The sequence below is a fragment of the Sander vitreus genome, chromosome 14 (genome assembly GCF_031162955.1).
Source record: "Sander vitreus isolate 19-12246 chromosome 14, sanVit1, whole genome shotgun sequence".
Lineage (NCBI taxonomy): Eukaryota > Metazoa > Chordata > Actinopteri > Perciformes > Percidae > Sander > Sander vitreus.
In genome coordinates, this window is record NC_135868.1 from 2,168,252 (window position 1) to 2,189,127 (window position 20,876).

Genomic DNA, 20,876 nt, shown 5'->3' on the forward strand with positions numbered 1-20,876 from the left:
AATGGCTGTGTCCCATTGCAGAATAAAATAAAGAAATAGACATAAAAAATTGCCCTCCAACACAGTGCTGCTGCAGTTGTTGTCGGAGGAACACAATAAGGCGGCTGTAGCCATCTATTATACTATCAATCCTTTTTGTCAAGAAGATTTTCAGAGTTGTCAGATTTTCTGGTAGGCTACTCTATGTTCCCTAGTAGTTGAATTAAGAGTATATTTGAAAATCTGCTTACTCTGGGGGTATCTGCAAAGATACTTAATCAATAAAGAACTTCTATTTCGGATTTTTATCAGAAACTGCTTTATTGCCCAAGTAAGTGTAAACATGAGGGAGTTTGAGTCTGGGTTTGTGTTGCTTTCAACACAGAAACAGACATAACGTTACGGCTAAAAACAAAGATGAACAAGGTAACGTTATACATGAACGTTTGACCAATATGTACAGATAGAAGTTGTATACAGTCAGGTCCATAAATATTGGGACATCGACACAATTCTAATCTTTTTGGCTCTATACACCACCACAATGGAGTTGAAATGAAACGAACAAGATGTGCTTTAACTGCAGACTTTCAGCTTTAATTTGAGGGTATTTACATCCAAATCAGGTGAACGGTGTAGGAATTACAACAGTTTGTATATGTGCCTCCCACTTTTTAAGGGACCAAAAAGTAATGGGACAATTGGTTGCTCAGCTGTTCCATGGCCAGGTGTGTGTTATTCCCTCATTATCCCATTTACAAGGAGCAGATAAAAGGTCCAGAGTTCATTTCAAGTGTGCTATTTACATTTGGAATCTGTTGCTGTCAACTCTCAATATGAGATCCAAAGAGCTGTCACTATCAGTGAAGCAAGCCATCATTAGGCTGAAAAATCTAAACAAACCCATCAGAGAGATAGCAAAAAACATTAGGTGTGGCCAAATCAACTGTTTGGAACATTCTTAAAAAGAAAGAACGCACCGGTGAGCTCAGCAACACCAAAAGACCCGGAAGACCACGGAAAACAACTGTGGTGGATGACCGAAGAATACTTTCCCTGGTGAAGAAAACACCCATCACAACAGTTGGCCAGATCAAGAACACTCTCCAGGAGGTAGGTGTATGTGTGTCAAAGTCAACAATCAAGAGAAGACTTCACCAGAGTGAATACAGAGGGTTCACTACAAGATGTAAACCATTGGTGAGCCTCAAAAACAGGAAGGCCAGATTAGAGTTTGCCAAACAACATCTAAAAAAAGCCTTCACATTTCTGGAACAACATCCTATGGACAGATGAGACAAAGATCAACTTGTACCAGAGTGATGGGAAGAGAAGAGTATGGAGAAGGAAAGGAACTGCTCATGATCCAAAGCATACCACCTCATCAGTGAAGTATGGTGGTGGTAGTGTCATGGCGTGGGCATGTATGGCTGCCAATGGAACTGCTTCTCTTGTATTTATTGATGATGTGACTGCTGACAAAAGCAGCAGGATGAATTCTGAAGTGTTTCGGGCAATATTATCTGCTCATATTCAGCCAAATGCTTCAGAACTCATTGGACGGCGCTTCACAGTGCAGATGGACAATGACCCGAAGCATACTGCGAAAGCAACCAAAGAGTTTTTTAAGGGAAAGAAGTGGAATGTTATGCAATGGCCAAGTCAATCACCTGACCTGAATCCGATTGAGCATGCATTTCACTTGCTGAAGACAAAACTGAAGGGAAAATGCCCCAAGAACAAGCAGGAACTGAAGACAGTTGCAGTAGAGGCCTGGCAGAGCATCACCAGGGATGAAACCCAGCGTCTGGTGATGTCTATGCCTTCCAGACTTCAGGCTGGAATTGAATGCAAAGGATTTGCAACCAAGTATTAAAAAGTGAAAGTTTGATTTATGATTGTTAATCTGTCCCATTACTTTTGGTCCCTTAAAAAGTGGGAGGCACATATACAAACTGTTGTAATTCCTACACCGTTCACCTGATTTGGATGTAAATACCCTCAAATTAAAGCTGAAAGTCTGCAGTTAAAGCACATCTTGTTCGTTTCATTTCAACTCCATTGTGGTGGTGTATAGAGCCAAAAAAGATTAGAATTGTGTCGATGTCCCAATATTTATGGACCTGACTGTATATAATAAAGTGTATACATGCATATGCATATACACATACGTACATAAAGTTACATGTAAACCGATCTATGAAGCCTCTAAACAGTAAGGCAAATAGTGTAAATGATCCAATAGATGGAGCCAATGTTCAATCAATGTTGAGTTATAATGCATTCTTCCAACATCATCACATAAACTGATGATGTACTACAGTTTACTTTATCGTATTATTTTTATACTGTCAGTACTTTTAGAGCAACTTTTATAATAGATAAAGGGCCTGGAATATGTACATGTTGAACGAATAGAAAGACATTTTAACCTATAGGCCATAACATAGGCCTACTGAATATTGATTGACTTGATATCACTCAATACATTTGTGGGGGGTGGGGTCACACGACAGTCTCCGGTAGGTTATCCGTGGCACGATCCACTCTCATACATACACACACACACACACACACACACACACACTATTGCACACACACACACAAAAATTCTGGATGGTTACCAACCTGACCGGCTCCGAGTGATACACAAGACATCTCACATAGGTCACATAAACAAATAAAAAAAAAAGTATCTTTTTTTTTTTTTTAATAATCCTAATTTAACATTATTAATTTTTTTTTTTTTTTTTTTTTTATTAATCCAGATATTCAAGTTTGTGTGTGTGTGTGTGTGTGTGTGTGTGGCTATTCAAGTTTCGCCAAACTACATTTCCCATAATGCAACTGCAACCTCCCTGTAGTTGTGCTGATCAACCTGTGTTCAAAGTGTTTGGCTCATAGACTGTAAATATTACTATTAGCTATATGTTATTAAACGTAACACTGAAATAATTAGAAAAAGATCCTGAACAGCAAACAAGTAGAGAGTACTCGATGAATCCCCCCCCCCATCCTGGAGTACACTGACTTTAAAAGTTAAACAGAAAGACCACAAACACGTCACAGTAACTTTATGCTTTTATTGTGAAAAGAGACAGAACTCAAAACTAGACATGACACGAGTCAACGGCATTTCTACAGTTTGATGATCACAGCTTCCATCTTTAAAGGACTGGAAGTGGAGGAAGTTCACAATGTTCACCAGGAATCTGTTCAATCATTCTGAATTATTTCATACACAGTTCATTAGTTTACAGTGTTGGGAGTAAAGTTACAGTAATGTATTCCTTTTTGCTGTAATATAATGCATGTTGCTCTGTACTCGATGGTTCAGAGGACTGCAGAGACGGATACATTTGCAACATGGACATTATTTTCAGGAGTTTTTTACGCTGCGATGAAGCGAGCTGTCCCGTCCCCAGAGACGGTACGGACAACATCTGTGTCCTGTCAGTGTTCCCGTGGTCAGAACCAGAACCAGAGACGGTAGGCTAGAGACATCTGTGTCCTGTCAGTGTTCCTGTGGTCAGAGTCAGAACCAGAGACGGTAGGCTAGAGACATCTGTGTCCTGTCAGTGTTCCCGTGGTCAGAGCCAGAACCAGAGACGGTAGGCTAGAGACATCTGTGTCCTGTCAGTGTTCCCGTGGTCAGAACCAGAACCAGAGACGGTAGGCGGACAACATCTGTGTCCTGTCAGTGTTCCCGTGGTCAGAGCCAGAACCAGAGACGGTAGGCTAGAGACATCTGTGTCCTGTCACTGTTCCTGTGGTCAGAACCAGAACCAGAGGCGGTACGGACAACATCTGTGTCCTGTCAGTGTTCCTGTGGTCAGAGCCAGAACCAGAGACGGTACGGACAACATCTGTGTCCTGTCAGTGTTCCCGTGGTCAGAGCCAGAACCAGAGACGGTAGGCTAGAGACATCTGTGTCCTGTCAGTGTTCCCGTGGTCAGAACCAGAACCAGAGACGGTAGGCTAGAGACGTCTGTGTCCTGTCAGTGTTCCTGTGGTCAGAGTCAGAACCAGAGACGGTAGGCTAGAGACATCTGTGTCCTGTCATTGTTCCCGTGGTCAGAATCAGAACCAGAGACGGTAGCGGACAACATCTGTGTCCTGTCAGTGTTCCTGTGGTCAGAGCCAGAACCAGAGACGGTACGGACAACATCTGTGTCCTGTCAGTGTTCCCGTGGTCAGAACCAGAACCAGAGACGGTAGGCTAGAGACATCTGTGTCCTGTCAGTGTTCCTGTGGTCAGAGTCAGAACCAGAGGCAGTACGGACAACATCTGTGTCCTGTCAGTGTTCCCGTGGTCAGAATCAGAACCAGAGACGGTACGGACAACATCTGTGTCCTGTCAGTGTTCCCGTGGTCAGAACCAGAACCAGAGGCGGTGCTGGGACAACATCTGTGTCCTGTCAGTGTTCCCGTGGTCAGAACCAGAACCAGAGACGGTACGGACAACATCTGTGTCCTGTCAGTGTTCCCGTGGTCAGAGCCAGAACCAGAGACGGTAGGCTAGAGACATCTGTGTCCTGTCAGTGCTGACAGCAATGTGCCCGAGCAACTGACAGATAACATGTCAGGAATTAATGTTTAGTCTTGCTACACGTAATATCATCACATTTTATCAGCGGTGGAAAGTAACTCTACCGTAGGCTACTTTGATTCAATTGTAAGGTGATTTGAGTATTGAGTATTATCATTTTCTCCTACTTAATTTTAATTAATAGTTTTAGTTCTTTGTTTTACTCATTACATTTCTGGGAGTGATTTTATTTTGTATGTGAGATATATGTGTGTATGTTGTGTTATGGTTGTCAAAGCTACTGGATGCCTAAAATTTCCTTCGGGATGAATAAAGTATGTATCTATCTATCTATCTCTCTATCTATCTATCTATCTATCTCTCTCTCTCTATCTATCTCTCTCTCTATCTCTCTCTCTATCTATCTCTCTATCCATCTATCTCTCTATCTCTCTATCTACCTATCTATCTATCTATGTATATATCTATCTATCTTCCGTTACAGAGTACAGAATACATGCCCAAAAATGTCATTTGTAACGTATTCCGTTACGCAATCTGCGTTACGTATTCTGAATACTTGGATTACTTCCACATTGAATTGCATTGTATAAGTAGAAATGCGGCCATCACATACAGCAGTGGTTCCCAACCTGGGGTCCGGGCACCCCTCAGGGGGGCGGCAAAGATCACAGGGGGTGCACAAGTCTTTATCTGGTTTGAGGTTGAGGTAAAAAAAAAAATATTTGCTCGTTAAACAAATGATGATAATACACTAGAATATATAATGTATACAAAAGTCTGTATATATATATATATATATATATATATTTGTTCTTGCTTAAAATTGTAGGCCAAACCTCCGGGACCTCTTAACCTGGGACCCCTGCTGTCATCAGGTCAGCTGCTAGCTGCTAGCATCCTCGTTTTTTCTGCCGCCACGGCATCACTATTTTACGAAAGGGGCTCAGCTTTTCTAAGACATGAGTAGGGGGGGGGCACCAAGGAAAAAAGGTTGGGAACCACTGACATACAGTGTTCTTCTGTTCCAACAGGCTGAATGTGTACCTGAACAAGCAGATAGATTGTTGTATTTGTAGTCCTGAACTGCATACTACAAAAATCTAACCGCAGTCTAAGCTACCATGAGCTAATTTTAGCTAACGTTAGCTAACATGTCAAACGCGTTAGTCTTTCAACGGCTCTGGGGCAAGTAAATCAGCACGTAGGAGAATGTAAAGTCACACGTCAGCTATAAAACAGCAAGGTGAGCAGTAACACTACAGCAGACGACTACGCTGGGCTAAAATAACGTCCTTTAAGATGCTTCTTCAGGTTGGAGGTGGAGGAATCTGGACGCTGAAAGGAGGCTGGGTTGCTGGCAGCAGACGCTGCACTGCAGTGCCCCGTTATATTTCCTTCTCCCTTCTCTTTCTTTAATGTGAAATACTGTTTGTATTCCCAGATAGGAACCATTCCTGCCCTGGCTCTGTGGCTCCATCTCGACCTCTATCAGTGATCACGCAAATAGCTCATTTTTTCGTTTTCATATTGGGGCTTCTGGGAAATGCATGCAGTTGCGAGAGTGAATAAACCCGTGAAACAGAAGTATCGTCATGTAATCCATTGTTTCAACAATGTAACTGTATTCTAAATACCAACTATTTAAATAGTAACTGTAACGGAGTACAGTTACTCATCATTTGTATTCTGAATACGTAACGCCGGTACATGTACTCCGTTACTCCCCAACACTGACCACAATTCAGTCAAGTAGACTATTGTACGTTTTATTTAACTTAAATTTATTGTATAGCTTTAGTTAATTTGCAGATTCAGATTAATAATACAAAATAATATGAGTAAATGATGATGTATTAAAGTGGATAAAGATGAGACTTTGTTGATCCCGTGGTGAAATTCACAAGCTACCTGCCGAGTCATACTTCCGCCGTTATTTTGGTGAAAGTAACGCAAAAGTAACGCAAAAGTGTATGTAACATTGGCTGAAGAAAAATGCTGATGTTGGGAGCAGATCTCTCGTCTCACAGCTGTAATATACAATGACTGTGGACGTAAGAGAGGCCCGTGCGGGGCGCTAGGGCGCCAAAAAAATCTTCACGACTGCGCATGCGCGAGGGATAAACCATGCGACGCCGGCTACGGTGCTCCGTCAGGTCAGCGGTAGTTTGTGGTTCAGTTACCCGAGAATAGGGGACTGTGAGCCGGGTGCAGAGCACCACGAGCTGCCGGTTTCTCTGTTCTTGTGAGTTTTGGACAGTTGGAACCTATTATGTTCATCAGAGCAGACGTCTCTTTTCTATAAATATTACGAATCTTCCTGAAAGATATTCGACTACATCTTGCTAAAATACCAGATGGTTTAGTCCCAAAATGTGCAGTTCTTCCAGCAGTTTGTGTCTGTTGGAGGTCGGTTGGCTCGCCTGGTTGGAGTGCGCCTCATGTGCAGAATCTCTGTCCTTGCTGCAGCGGCCGCGGGTTCGATTCCGTCCCTTTGCTGCATGTCGTTCCCCCTCTCTCTCCTTTACTTTCTAAGCTGTCCTGTCCAATAAAGGCTTGAAAACGGCCAAAAAATGTTCTTAATAAGAAGAGGAGGTCTTGGTACGGTCTCTCTCTCTTTCCACCAGACTATTTTGTCCCCTTTTTTACGATGTTTTTGTTGTTTTTTGCTTTTGTTTTTCACTTTTTTCAACGTTTTTGTCCCTTTTTCCCGACGAAAAGCAAAAGAGGGACCAAAACGTCTCGGTACACGTTTGGTGCGTATCAGAGTGTGATTGCTGCATTCACAGTGAGGGGGTGGGGGGGCCTTCAGATGAAGATCTGTGAGCCTGAGTTTGTCAGGGTCTGGTTCTGAATCAGCTTCTGGATCAGAGTCCTGCGCTTCTGCAGCTCTGCTCGGATCAACTGCAGCTCCTGGATCTGGTCCTGGTCCTGAAGCTTCTGGTTGTGGTTCTGGTTCCGGTCCGTCTGGACTCTAGTAGAGACAATAATAAATGTTAGACGCCCAGCACACCTTAAAGACAAGCTGGATGGGTCAGCGTTGTTTTGTCTTTTTATTCCTGCTTATTTAAGTTTGAAGAAACTATTTTACTTGTTTTTATTTTACTTGCGACAGACGGATGAAAAGTAACATCCTGATGAGGAGTTGTGAAAAGTCTGAACTTATGCTTTGTCTGGTCTGTCAGCAAGATGACAAGCAAAACAACTTTTAAAGTTTGGTCCATCAGGCCAAACATTCTACAATCATTTGTTCCAACATTTCTGATTCATAGTACGTGTCCATATACGCGTTGTTTTCACGGATGGGATCACCCCGCTTCCCAGCATTGCACGCTAGTGGGCTCACCACCAGTTTCTCTTCACTGACCAATGACAAGCAAAGAAAACAGGCTCCGCCCTCCGACAACTGTGATGGCTGCAGCTGATTGGACGAATGCGTCACGTGGGGCTGGCTGCTCCCGGATTTCAAAACAGACCATAATGACGGCTCATTCAGAATACAATCTGGTATTTTACGAAAATAGTTCACCGAAAAGAGGCAGACACTCCCAGAATGCATTGCACGGCTGCTCCCATAGAAATGAATGGAAATGATGCTGACAATGGACACACACCTTCATTGTTTTTTGATTATGGGACTTTTTTTTATTTTTATTTTTTTAACTTTTTCATCAATTGTAAATTAGGAAAGAGTGCTTTTAACTTTTATGCTACTGACAGAAAGAACTGGCTTCAGGATTCTCATTTCCATGGGGACGTTCAAAATGAAAATGTGTTACATAGGGACTAGCCCTCTCATTCACCTACTGTACATCAGAGAGTACGTTCACACGCACACCAATATCCACTATTATTCCGAATACTCTATATAATAATATTAACAGCATATCAAGCCCTTTTACCGAGTTCAGCATTTTCTGATTAAGACGTGCGTGATATTCTGGTATTATTCAGGTTTTAGAGACATTCTTTAGACATGTATACAGCGCATTCAGAATCTGCGTCTCAGTCAGGGTTTTTACTGCAGTTTGTGACAGTTTACGGCATCTCATCTGTTTACAAGCTCTGTGCGTTGCTATGGTTGCTGGGCACAAACCAACCAGCCGACAGTTTGACCCGATAAGAAGGAGAAACACAGCTACTTTTAAACGTCATCAAAGACTCGGATATCAACAGGTTTCTGGACATGAGGTGACCTTTTCTAGAAGCTGGTGGAAGGAATGAAAGAGTCGAACCTGCGGCCCTTTGCTGCAACAAGGACTGAGCCTCTGCTCAATTATTATTTGTAATCATTCTCTTGTATTGCTAAAACCTTTCTGCATAGTCATCGTATCACAGATGAGAAAGAAAGGAGATGTGTGCTGTGAGGTTTAGATGGTACGGTCCACTGTGGGGGGGGGGGTCTCAAATCCTTAAACATTTTTACAGGTAAGAGGGCTATAGACAGGTTTTGAGCCCCCCTGAACAGATATTTTTTACCTTTTTTGGGGATTGGGTTCATATTTGTTTAAGGGGAAACATATCCACTGTATCCCCCCCACCCAAAATCTACGTCTATGGTACTTGGTATCAGCCAGTACGCACGGTCAGGTCTTGGGTATCGGGAAAGAAAAGATGGTATGGGAACATCTCTACTTTAAAGCAACACCAAAGAACTTTTCCTTTTTCTGTCCCTCTACAGTTACTGCCTTACTTTTTGCCTTTTTTTGTAGGAGCCAACCTAAAATGTAGAGGGGAACTTATTCCAGAGTCTGGGGGCTCCTACTGCAAAGGCACGGTCTCCCCTATCGAATATTTATTGAATGCATTGGATGAGATAATGTATGGTTATGTTTCATGCATGTTTATTGTGTGTTTACGTGCGATGTGTTGCCATTTTCTGTTCTTACCTGAGATACCAGCTATCGCTCAGGCCGTAGTCGAGCCCACACATCCCGAGCCGGGGCCACAGGCAGCGGGGCAGTCGCCTCTCCAGCATCAGAGTCGTAGCTACCACCTTCACAACATCAACACAGCTCGTTACCATGACACAGCAATGCACAGGGACATGATGATGTGGCATTTAAACAATCCCCAATTGGTACTAAGGGGCCTAAAGTGTGCCAAGAAAACATTCCCCACACCATTACACCACCACCACCACCAGCCTGTCCAGTAGTAACAAGGCATGACGGTGATGATGTTCTCATTCTGTTTACGCCAAATTCTGACTCTACCATCTGAAGGTCTCAACAGAAATCGAGACTCATCAGACCAGACAACAATTTTCCAGGCTTCAACTGTCCAACTTTGGTGAGCTCGTGCAAATTGTAGCCTCATGTTCCTATTGTTAGTGGAGCTGAGTGGTACCCGGTGGGGTCTTCTGCTGGTGTAGCCCACCCACCTCAAGGTTGTGCGTGTTGTGGCTTCACAAATGCTTTGCTGCATACCTTGGTTGTAAAGAGTGGTTATTTGAGTCAAAGTTGATCTTCTATCAGCTGGAATCACATGGCCCATTCTCCTCTGACCTCTACCATCAACAAGGCATTTTGCCCCCCCCAGGACTGCAGCATACTGGATGTTTTTCCTTTTTCAGACCATTCTTTGTAATCCCTAGAAATGGTTGTGTGTGAAAATCCCAGTAACTGAGCAGATTGTGAAATACTCAGACCAGCCCGTCTGGCACCAACAACCACGCCACGCTCAAAGTGGCTTAAAAGTGAATACAATAGTCTTTATTGTCATTGTACATGTACAACGCAATGCAGTCATTAAGTGCAAAAGCTGGTAAATGAATGTATATTAGAGATGCACCGATTATAATTTTTAGGCCGATTCCAATTTCTCATTGAGTTAGACCAGCCGATACCGATTTCATATTTTCTAACCACTTTACAGCACACACAAATATTTATTTTCTATCTTTTCTTTAATAGAAAATTTACCATTTTTCATAGAACATAGAAAAACGTTTTAATAGATAATTGATCGCTATAAAATAGAACTATATAAATTACTCCTCTAAAGTGTAATGTTATGGAAGAACCATTTCCTTCTTTTCACAAAAATATCCAACAAAAAACATGTGATATATTTAGCAAACTAAACTTCTGTATTTATGAAAACAGGGAAAACAGGTAATGGCAATAAAATAATATATAAATAACAAATAAAAATAAAATAAATATAGCCTTAATGCAGTATAAAGATATTTCTCAAAACACACACACAGGCCTGTTTGAACGTCAACAGGAACGTTACCTAAACAGCGTGTAGTTCCTTTTTTAGCAAGTTTGCTTTATGTGTCATTGTGTATAAATGTGAACACTACCGTTGCTGTCAACAGGCGTTAGCTAGCGACGGTAGGTTTTTAATGTTGGTTTGGAGCGGTATGCACATGCATATAGCGGAAACCCTGCATGTGCACGTGTGGTGCTGATGTTGTGCGATGTAAATCATGCGCCCCTGCATAAAATCGACATATGTCAGACTGACCGGCAGGTCGCCGGCCATGGCCGATGACCTGAAAATCGGCCAATTCCGGTCACCGTCCGGTCAATCGGCGTTTGTTGGTGTTTGAACTGTCCTAAAACGTTGACACAGAGAGTGTCTGGGCTGAGATGGAGCTTTTAGTTTGCTCTGGGCTCTTTTGAGACTTCACTTAGTAGTAAACATCAGCACACAGCAGCTTTTAAGGATGTTTCTGTTTGCTAGCAGATGGAATAAAGAGGTGGAAACCTTCACACAATACAAGTCAACAGAGAGTTGTCCCTCCTGTGGGGGCGGGACTTTCAGAGTATGACGCGATGCGCTCTGTCTCTATATGTGTGTGTGTATCTGTGTGTGTGTGTGTGTGTGTGTGTGTCTGTGTCTATGTGTGTATGTACCTGAGTCCTCCACAGCTCGTCTCTCTCCTCGGCCACCCTCATTACCGTTTGAACCAGCATGGCTTTCAGTAGAGTCAACAGACACATGTAGGCGAAGATAGTATAGGCAACCTGCACCACGTAGACGATCAAGGGGGTGACGTAGGTAGGGTTCTCCGGCATGTTTACTAGGGTCAAGTTGATCTCGAACTCGGCCCAAAGGGTGCTGAAGTAGTGGCTATATTCATTAAGGGTGCCAAACGCCTGAGTCATATACACCATCCACAGGGCTGAGGAGAACATGAGAGTAGAAAAGTTTAACTCATCTTATTCCATTTCTAATCTCACAAGCTGCGTGAGAATTAAAGGTACCCCGGGCATCTACTGGGTGTGTATACTGATCCGAGAACATGTCCAAACAATCCCACGGTGACCACGCTGAATCTGGCTCGAAGGACCAACCCTATTATGCTTTACTGTATTTTCTTTCATATATGAAATGTTATATCTAATAACATCCGGTATGTCCAATTTTCATGTTAAATGTGGCCAGAGCTGCAAATAATGAGGTAAACGTGTTTTAGAAAAATCCCAGTGAGCTAAAACATTCAGATTTCCAACTGTTCTGAATGCTCTGGTTTCAACAGTTTTTCTCTACTCTGGCTGAGTGTTACACAACTCTAAGCCAGCCTTCTCTGATTGGTCATCTCCTCCAGCCCGGCAGGAACTACTGCAGTGTTTTTGAAGCTACTGAGGTATTAACATTGTTACATGTAGCTTCATGCTAACGGTAGTAAAAGCTGTAATCTTGGCTGCCAATGTTGTTAAATTCTCCTCAATTTCGGGTCACATTACTGTTGAAACATGCCCGATTGGGTAGTATTTGGTTTAGAAGCCTCTATCTGTGTTTTTCAAGGCACAAAGTACTGATGTATACTCCGTTGAAGCACCAACTGTACGAGACAATAACAGGAGCGAAAAGCGGAAAGCTGACCAATCAGAGCAGACTAGGCTTTTTAAAGAGACAGGAGCTCCAGAAAGAGGGTGAATACAGGTGCAGCAGTCATATGGGCAGTATCAAAAGTGTTTTTGGAACATTAAAGCTTGTAAACATGTTCTAAAATAAACACAAAAATACAAGTATGAAGCTGAAAATGCTATATAATAGGTCACCTTTAATTACTTGTTGGTACCAGAATATACTCACCATTGCCGTAACCAATGTCCACAATGACAATCAGGGACATAAACTTCATCAGGTAGCCAAACATAACCTAGGAGGAAATGAGACACATGGTAGGTCAGTCTGCAAAAACTAACTTTTCTAAATGTCTAATGGATGTTTTCAACTGTTTGCGATACACATTAGAAGCTGTTTCTGTAAGCTAGTCTATATCGAGGACGGAATTTTCGCCCGTTGTCCCTCAAATACCGCTTTCTGTCAATTAACTTTAAACAGCGGTCACATCGTGCAACGTTAACGGGAACCTCTGAGCAACGTTACAGGCTGAAAATGTCAAGTTTTGAAGATGTGGATGGTGCAACAAGACAGGTCTGCTTGGTTCTTTCGGGGAACTACTCTCTACCGTTGTCTCTCTACATACTACTCTCTACCGTTGTCTCTCTACATACTACTCTCTACCGTTGTCTCTCTACATACTACTCTCTACCGTTGTCTCTCTACAAACTACTCTCTACTGTTGTCTCTCTACATACTACTCTCTACTGTTGTCTCTCTACATACTACTCTCTACTGTTGTCTCTCTACATACTACTCTCTACTGTTGTCTCTCTACATACTACTCTCTACTGTTGTCTCTCTACATACTACTCTCTACTGTTGTCTCTCTACATACTACTCTCTACTGTTGTCTCTCTACATACTACTCTCTACCGTTGTCTCTCTACATACTACTCTCTACCGTTGTCTCTCTACATACTACTCTCTACCGTTGTCTCTCTACATACTACTCTCTACCGTTGTCTCTCTACATACTACTCTCTACTGTTGTCTCTCTATATACTACTCTCTACCGTTGTCTCTCTACAAACTACTCTCTACTGTTGTCTCTCTACAAACTCCTCTCTACTGTTGTCTCTCTACATACTACTCTCTACCGTTGTCTCTCTACATACTACTCTCTACTGTTGTCTCTCTACATACTACTCTCTACCGTTGTCTGTACATACTACTCTCTACTGTTGTCTCTCTACAAACTACTCTTTACTGTTGTCTCTCTACATACTACTCTTTACTGTTGTCTCTCTACATACTACTCTCTACTGCTGTCTCTCTACATACTACTTTCTACTGTTGTCTCTCTACAAACTACTCTTTACTGTTGTCTCTCTACATACTACTCTCTACTGCTGTCTCTCTACAAACTACTCTTTACTGTTGTCTCTCTACATACTATTCTCTACCGTTGTCTGTACATACTACTCTCTACTGTTGTCTCTTCACATACTACTCTCTACTGCTGTCTCTCTACATATTACTGTCTACTGTTGTGTCTCTACTGTTGTCTCTCTACATACTACTCTCTACTGCTGTCTCTCTACATACTACTTTCTACTGTTGTCTCTCTACATACTACTCTCTACTGTTGTCTCTCTACATACTACTCTCTACCGTTGTTTCTCTACATACTACCCTCTTCTGTTGTCTCTTTACATACTACTCTCTACTGTTGTCTCTATACGTACTACTGTCTACCGTTGTCTCTCTACGTACTACTCTCTACTGTTGTCTCTCTACATACTACTCTCTACTGTTGTCTCTCTACATACTACTCTCTACTGTTGTCTCTCTACATACTACTCTCTACTGTTGTCTCTCTACAAACTACTCTTTACTGTTGTCTCTCTACAAACTACTCTCTACTGTTGTCTCTCTACATACTACTCTCTACTGTTGTCTCTCTACAAACTATTCTCTACCGTTGTCTCTCTACATACTATTCTCTACCGTTGTCTGTACATACTACTCTCTACTGTTGTCTCTCTACATATTACTGTCTACTGTTGTGTCTCTACTGTTGTCTCTCTACATACTACTCTGTACTGCTGTCTCCCTACATACATAGTACTCTCTACCGTTGTCTCTCTATATACTACCCTCTTCTGTTGTCTCTTTACATACTACTCTCTACTGTTGTCTCTATACGTACTACTGTCTATCGTTGTGTCTCTACGTACTACTCTCTACCGTTGTTTCTCTACATACTACTCTCTACCGTTGTCTCTCTACATACTACTCTCTACCGTTGTCTCTCTACATACTACTCTCTACCGTTGTCTCTCTACGTACTACTCTCTACCGTTGTCTCTCTACATACTACCCTCTTCTGTTGTCTCTTTACGTACTACTCTCTACTGTTGTCTCTATACGTACTACTCTCTACCGTTGTGTCTCTACATACTACTCTCTACTGTTGTCTCTATACGTACTACTGTCTATCGTTGTGTCTCTACGTACTACTCTCTACCGTTGTTTCTCTACATACTACTCTCTACCGTTGTTTCTCTACGTACTACTCTCTACCGTTGTCTCTCTACATACTACTCTCTACCGTTGTCTCTCTACGTACTACTCTCTACCGTTGTGTCTCTACGTACTACTCTCTACCGTTGTCTCTCTTCATACTACTGTCTATCGTTGTGTCTCTACGTACTACTCTCTACCGTTGTCTCTCTTCATACTACTCTCTACCGTTGTCTCTCTACGTACTACTCTCTACTGTTGTCTCTCTTCATACTACTCTCTACCGTTGTCTCTATTCATACTACTCTCTACCGTTGTCTCTCTACGTACTACTCTCTACTGTTGTCTCTCTTCATACTACTCTCTACCGTTGTCTCTCTACGTACTACTCTCTACCGTTGTCTCTCTACATACTACTCTCTACCGTTGTCTCTCTACGTACTACTCTCTACCGTTGTCTCTATACGTACTACTATCTACCGTTGTCTCTCTACGTACTACTCTCTAGTGTTGTCTCTCTTAATACTACGTCATCTTACAGCTGCTGCTCTGCCTGGTGCGTTCTACACACACGCTAAATGATGCTTATTGCGTCGGTATCTGACACTGAGAGACACTGACCAAGTGCCCGTATTTTACGAGTTGGGAGTGAGAACGGGTTGCCGAGTCCTACCTTCTGTATCATGATGACATAGGGGCCGAACATTTCGAAACCTCGGGCGAAGTACAGGACGTTGGTCCAGCAGAGAACTAAACACATCGCCATCACCTCGGCCTCCGCCTGCACTGAGCAGACTCTGAACACACAGAGTATTACCACCAGGCATGCGTTGCTGATGCTGGAAACAACAGAGAAGTTACTGTCAGGGCTATTTCAGAACAGGTAGCTTTGTTACAGCCAAAACACACCGGGCGCAGAAGCGTCGTGAAGCGCTGTGAAGCGGAGCTATTTTAATTTCGGCGCCCATGTTATCCAATCTGTCTGTTCATAACAGCTACAATCAGGTGCGGAGCAGGTCGGCCCGCGCGCTACAGCACTCGTTTTGGCATCTATTTCGATTTCCTCCGCGAGCCGCGGGCTAATGTGTCGAGCCAGGCAGGTAATCAAATACAGGAAGACCACAGTGCAGCCGGATGCTTTACAAAAATAAAACACCTAGGTTCATGGTGATTTTTGCAGTCTTGACTTCTCAGAAGTGTCTACAGCGAGACACGCGATCAGGCACACGGAGAGAGAAAGAGACACACACACACACACACACACACACACACACACACACACACACACACACACACACACACACACACACCTTTGTGACCGGCACGGAAAAATGTGCGTCTGGTATCTACGCTTTGCGGCTATTAGCGGTGTGTTTTTGCTGTTACACTGCTGAGATGTGTTTTCCACTCACAAGATAACGTGAAAGGGGCCTCCCAGTGCTGTCTGGCCAAAATAGTGCTTTGCCCCCACTCTCAGCATGTCAGGGATCTGTTGGAAGAGGGAGAACAGCAGCGCTGGAATGTAACTAAGTACATTTACTCCAGTACTGTACTTCAGTCCAAATGTTGAGGTACTTGTACTTTACTTGAGTCTTTTCTTTTCATGCCACTTTCTACTTCTACTCCGCTACATTTCAGAGAGAAATATTGTACTTTTTACTCCACTACATTCATCTGTTCCAGCTTTAGTTACTAGTTACTTTAGTTACTCCACTACATTCATCTGTTACAGCTTTAGTTACTAGTTACTTTAGTTACTAGTTACTTTAGTTACTCCGCTACATTCATCTGTTACAGCTTTAGTTACTAGTTACTTTAGTTACTCCACTACATTCATCTGTTCCAGCTTTAGTTACTAGTTACTTTAGTTACTAGTTACTTTAGTTACTCCTCTACATTCATCTGTTACAGCTTCAGTTACTAGTTACTTTAGTTACTCCGCTACATTCATCTGTTACAGCTTTAGTTACTAGTTACTTTAGTTACTAGTTACTTTAGTTACTCCACTACATTCATCTGTTCAGCTTTAGTTACTAGTTACTTTAGTTACTAGTTACTTTAGTTACTCCGCTACATTCATCTGTTCCAGCTTTAGTTACTAGTTACTTTAGTTACTAGTTACTTTACACATTAAGATTTCTGCACACAGAACACATGTAGTTTATAAAACCTGCTGTCTGATTCTAAAGTAAACTAGTACCAGTCAAGTTTCGGACACACGTTCCCCGTCCAAAAGTGTGTCCAAACCGTTGACTGGTACGGCACAGTGTTTCAGAAGATGAAGCATGTTTCATAGTCTCACCTCCAGCAACAGGATGACAACAGCTCCCAGGACGCTGATTATCTCCCCCCACCAGCCGCAAGTGGTCCGCATGTGTCACGTAACTCTCCTGAGGCACGGAGAGAGGAAATAGAAATACAAAAGGATAAAAAAATCCTTCCCATTATTATTATTATTATTATTAGTAGTAGTAGCCTAGCAGTATTACAAAGATACTGTCGACGTGTGCTTTTGTCGGTGGGCCGAAAAACGTCAGCGTATATTTCCAAATAGCCGTGATTTAATGAACTCGCAATCACAATTTGGGAATCTACATAGTCTACTTTCTCGCCGAAAAATACATGTTAAGATTTTGAGTTATTGCAGCCACATTTGGAGGACATGTGTAGTGATGATGATTGCGATTAATCACAAGTTAACTAGGACACTCATGCGATCAATCACGCTTAAGATTTGAAGCGATTGACAGCCCTGATTTACGCACATTAAGTGTTTTCTGGATCCTGACGGTTTTGTCTTGGGGATTTGTTGTGTAGTTCGCTGGAGCGTCCTTAATAGGGCGAAATACACAACACATTGTGAAGATCCAGATGTACAGGAGGTAGAGAAACAGCAGGACCCTGACACAGAAAAACAGAGCGATAAAAAAACTGTGTTAAACAAGACTGGACATTTGTACAGTTCAGATATTGGACTACAGATGTCAAACTTTACCTGAAGTAATGTTTTCCATACAGGTTCCACTTCAGGTTGACCAGCTGCCTCACAGGAGTCAGCTCCAGTATCCGTCTTGGCTGGTGAACAAAACAAAATTAGTTTTCAATTTCTCCTCAGCATCACATCAACGTGTGGAATGTAAAAGCCAAAATGGCCAAAAAAAAGTTTAAGTTGTATGTATGAGTTCAACTTTTTTTTTGCCTTGCCTTTAGAGTTTCCGTATCAACATCATTCTTTCAGACCGGTCAGGGATTTAACAAAACACACATCCACCCATAGAGATAAAATGGATAGAAAGGTAACAGAATTGTCATTGCAGCTGGGTCTATCGTTAGCGGTCCGCTGACCTGTTGCACCTGGGTTCTAATGTTAGCGGTCAGCAGACCCACTGCTGCTGGGTCTGACGTTAGCGCCAAACAGTTCAGTGGACTTTCTATCCATTTGATTTCTATGATCGTACCTCTCTATGGGGAGAGACCACGATGAGCTCCAGCACTGACATGTTGTCGGCCCATGAGTCTATCTCCGTCAGGTCGTACAGCATGGAGGTCAGGGGGCCCATACTCCACTGGACTACACGCCTTTTATTAACCAGGTGCTGAAACACCTGAAAGAGACAGAAGGAAGCACGCCAGTGAGGATAAGATTAGTAGACAATAAACATGACATTTCTTAAGGGGCCACAAATGATACAGGCAAAACTGTACTTGTAGAGCATATGTGTAGTTGTGGAACTCTGGCAAGGCTGTTTTACTGGATTCACTTTAAACATCGCTCAGTTCAGACCAAAGCCTCCCGATGAGACAAAACCGTTTTAGAACGCCGCAGAGAACGTTTCAGCGGTCTGAACTGGCCCATCTCAGCTCGACTCAAATCAGCTGATGGTTTCACTGCGACTCAGCTGGCTGAGTCTCCAGAGGCTGGTTTTAGACCGTAAAAGACGTCTCCTGTTTCAACAGCCAATAGAGAAGTCAGCTGGTGGAGTCTCCAGAGGCTGGTTTTAGAACGTACGAGATGTCTCCTGTTTCAACAGCCAATAGAGAAGTCAGCTGGTGGAGTCTCCAGAGGCTGGTTTTAGATCGTAAGAGATGTCTCCTGTTTCAACAGCCAATAGAGAAGTAATTTTGTAAAGTCAGCTACAATAAAATGATCCATAATCCATTTTATTTCTACACTATTTCTTACATGTAAAAAAAAAAGAACAGACACATAATAAACAGAGACAAATTAAAATGAAAATTGGGGCGTCTCTAGCTCACCCAGTAAGAGCGTGCGCCCCATGTTGGCTGAGTCCTGCAGCGGCCCGGGTTCGAATCTGAGCTGCGGCCCTTTGCTGCATTTCATCCCCCATCACTCTCCCCCTTTCTTGTCTGTCCACTGTCACTACAATTAAGTGAAAAAGCCCCAAAAAAAATAAATTTAAATGTCAATATATATAAAAGCCATTTTCACAGTTTGGCTGTAGGGTGGCCCTGACAGTTTGCTCCAATGCTGTTAGCGAGGCTTATATCTAACAAAAAGCCATATCTAGGGTTGGGTACCGAGGCCGGTGCTTATACGGCACGGTGTCTAAACGACCGGTGTCTACCAGACAGAATAGCAACGTGGATTTCACTGCCTCATTTCGGTGCTAATGCAATGCTCTGTTCTCTGACGCTCTGAAACAAACATTAGAGGCAACAGAAGCATTGCTGCATGGGACGCTAGTTAACACTACACCCGGCAACAGGTAAGCCTACAGTTAGCTAGCAGCTAGAGTAACACGGTTAAAATGCTGACAGCTGAACGGTGTAACGTGTGTCTGTATTTCACTGGAGAGGATTCCAACAGCAGGACGTCCAACAGTCTGCAGCTGTCGTCCTAAAAACAACACAGACAGTGCGTTCACTTGAAACTCACCTCGCTAGCCTCGTGGTGCATTCAAAATTATTGGAAAATACCCTTTTCTCATCTAGTGGTTGTTTTTGTCATTTACCAGCAATCTACTGTTGACATAAGATATTGTTATAACTAACTGTGATTACATTTAAGAGTCTTTGCTATGGAGATGATACACCATCTCGTCTCATTGGTCTGTACTGGACTTTATAGAGATGAAGCTGAACTGAGAACAAGCTAACTAACCAGCCGGACGGCCACTAAATTAGTAAAAATGAACAACTTAATGTTTCGTTCACAAGCTCTTGTCACAGCGTAGAAAGCCCAGCGCTCTCTCAGATGACTGACGGCTCATCTCAACCAGTGTAGCATGAAGGCACGCTGGGTGCAATTAGCAAGCTAGCTAACTAACTATCCAACAAGCTACCATACAAGCTAAGTTATACGTTATAACTGCTAACCTAGCAGACTCGTGGAAAAATGCATAATCTTTTGTCATGACTAATTAATTAATGACTCAGCATCATCTGCAACAAAGAACAGAATCATGTTATCCGATGTTTAAAGTGAATAAAACAGCCTTGCCAGCCTACTTACTGACGCAATTCAAACAAACTTTGTTCTCTTCCACGAGTCCCACCGGACTTCTGTACGTAGGTACCGTTAACGTAAAGGGAGAAACCCAAGCTGTGGACCAAACCACTGTGAGGCAAGGGAGGGAGGACTCAAAATTTTCTAAACTTAAAACACATTTTTTTTTCGCCCCGTTTGCATTTTTATAGTTTTACAGTTTACACAATTATTTAAATATATATTAATTACAAACCACACCGCGATTTCCGCCTATGCTCACCACAGTGTTTCCTTTTTTGGCAGCCAGTTTAAAAGTTGTAAGGCCTCGGTTGTTAGGCATCATATCGAGTGGCACTGGCTGGTCCAGCTCGGCATCGCGTGCCATAATCAGGTCAAGAGCCTGGCACGCACTCGTCCTGTTGGGCTGCAGAACCAAAATGTGAAGCACTGTGTTACCTAGACAGAAAAACAAGGGAATACAAAAAGAGACAAGAAGAGAGAAGAGAAGGCCATTAATATTCAAAAGGCCGTAACTAACTTCTAACTTTCAGCTTTTTTTTGTAGCTGGAT

At 42.6% G+C, this 20,876-nt stretch overlaps 1 protein-coding gene across 1 annotated transcript in view; it reads right to left on the bottom strand.

The window, feature by feature from the left end:
* Positions 1 to 3,048: 3,048 nt before the first annotated feature.
* LOC144528560 (transient receptor potential cation channel subfamily V member 5-like) overlaps positions 3,049 to 20,876 on the bottom strand; it is a 34,743-nt gene continuing 16,915 nt past the window's right edge. The window contains 13 exon segments of the mRNA XM_078267228.1: positions 3,049 to 4,862; positions 4,969 to 7,502; positions 9,418 to 9,524; positions 11,395 to 11,663; positions 12,581 to 12,647; positions 15,531 to 15,696; positions 16,270 to 16,346; positions 17,160 to 17,207; positions 17,209 to 17,247; positions 17,623 to 17,758; positions 17,853 to 17,932; positions 18,316 to 18,462; positions 20,587 to 20,762. Coding sequence (XP_078123354.1) covers positions 7,337 to 7,502; positions 9,418 to 9,524; positions 11,395 to 11,663; positions 12,581 to 12,647; positions 15,531 to 15,696; positions 16,270 to 16,346; positions 17,160 to 17,207; positions 17,209 to 17,247; positions 17,623 to 17,758; positions 17,853 to 17,932; positions 18,316 to 18,462; positions 20,587 to 20,762 — 1,478 coding nt within the window. The 3' untranslated portion in view covers positions 3,049 to 4,862; positions 4,969 to 7,336.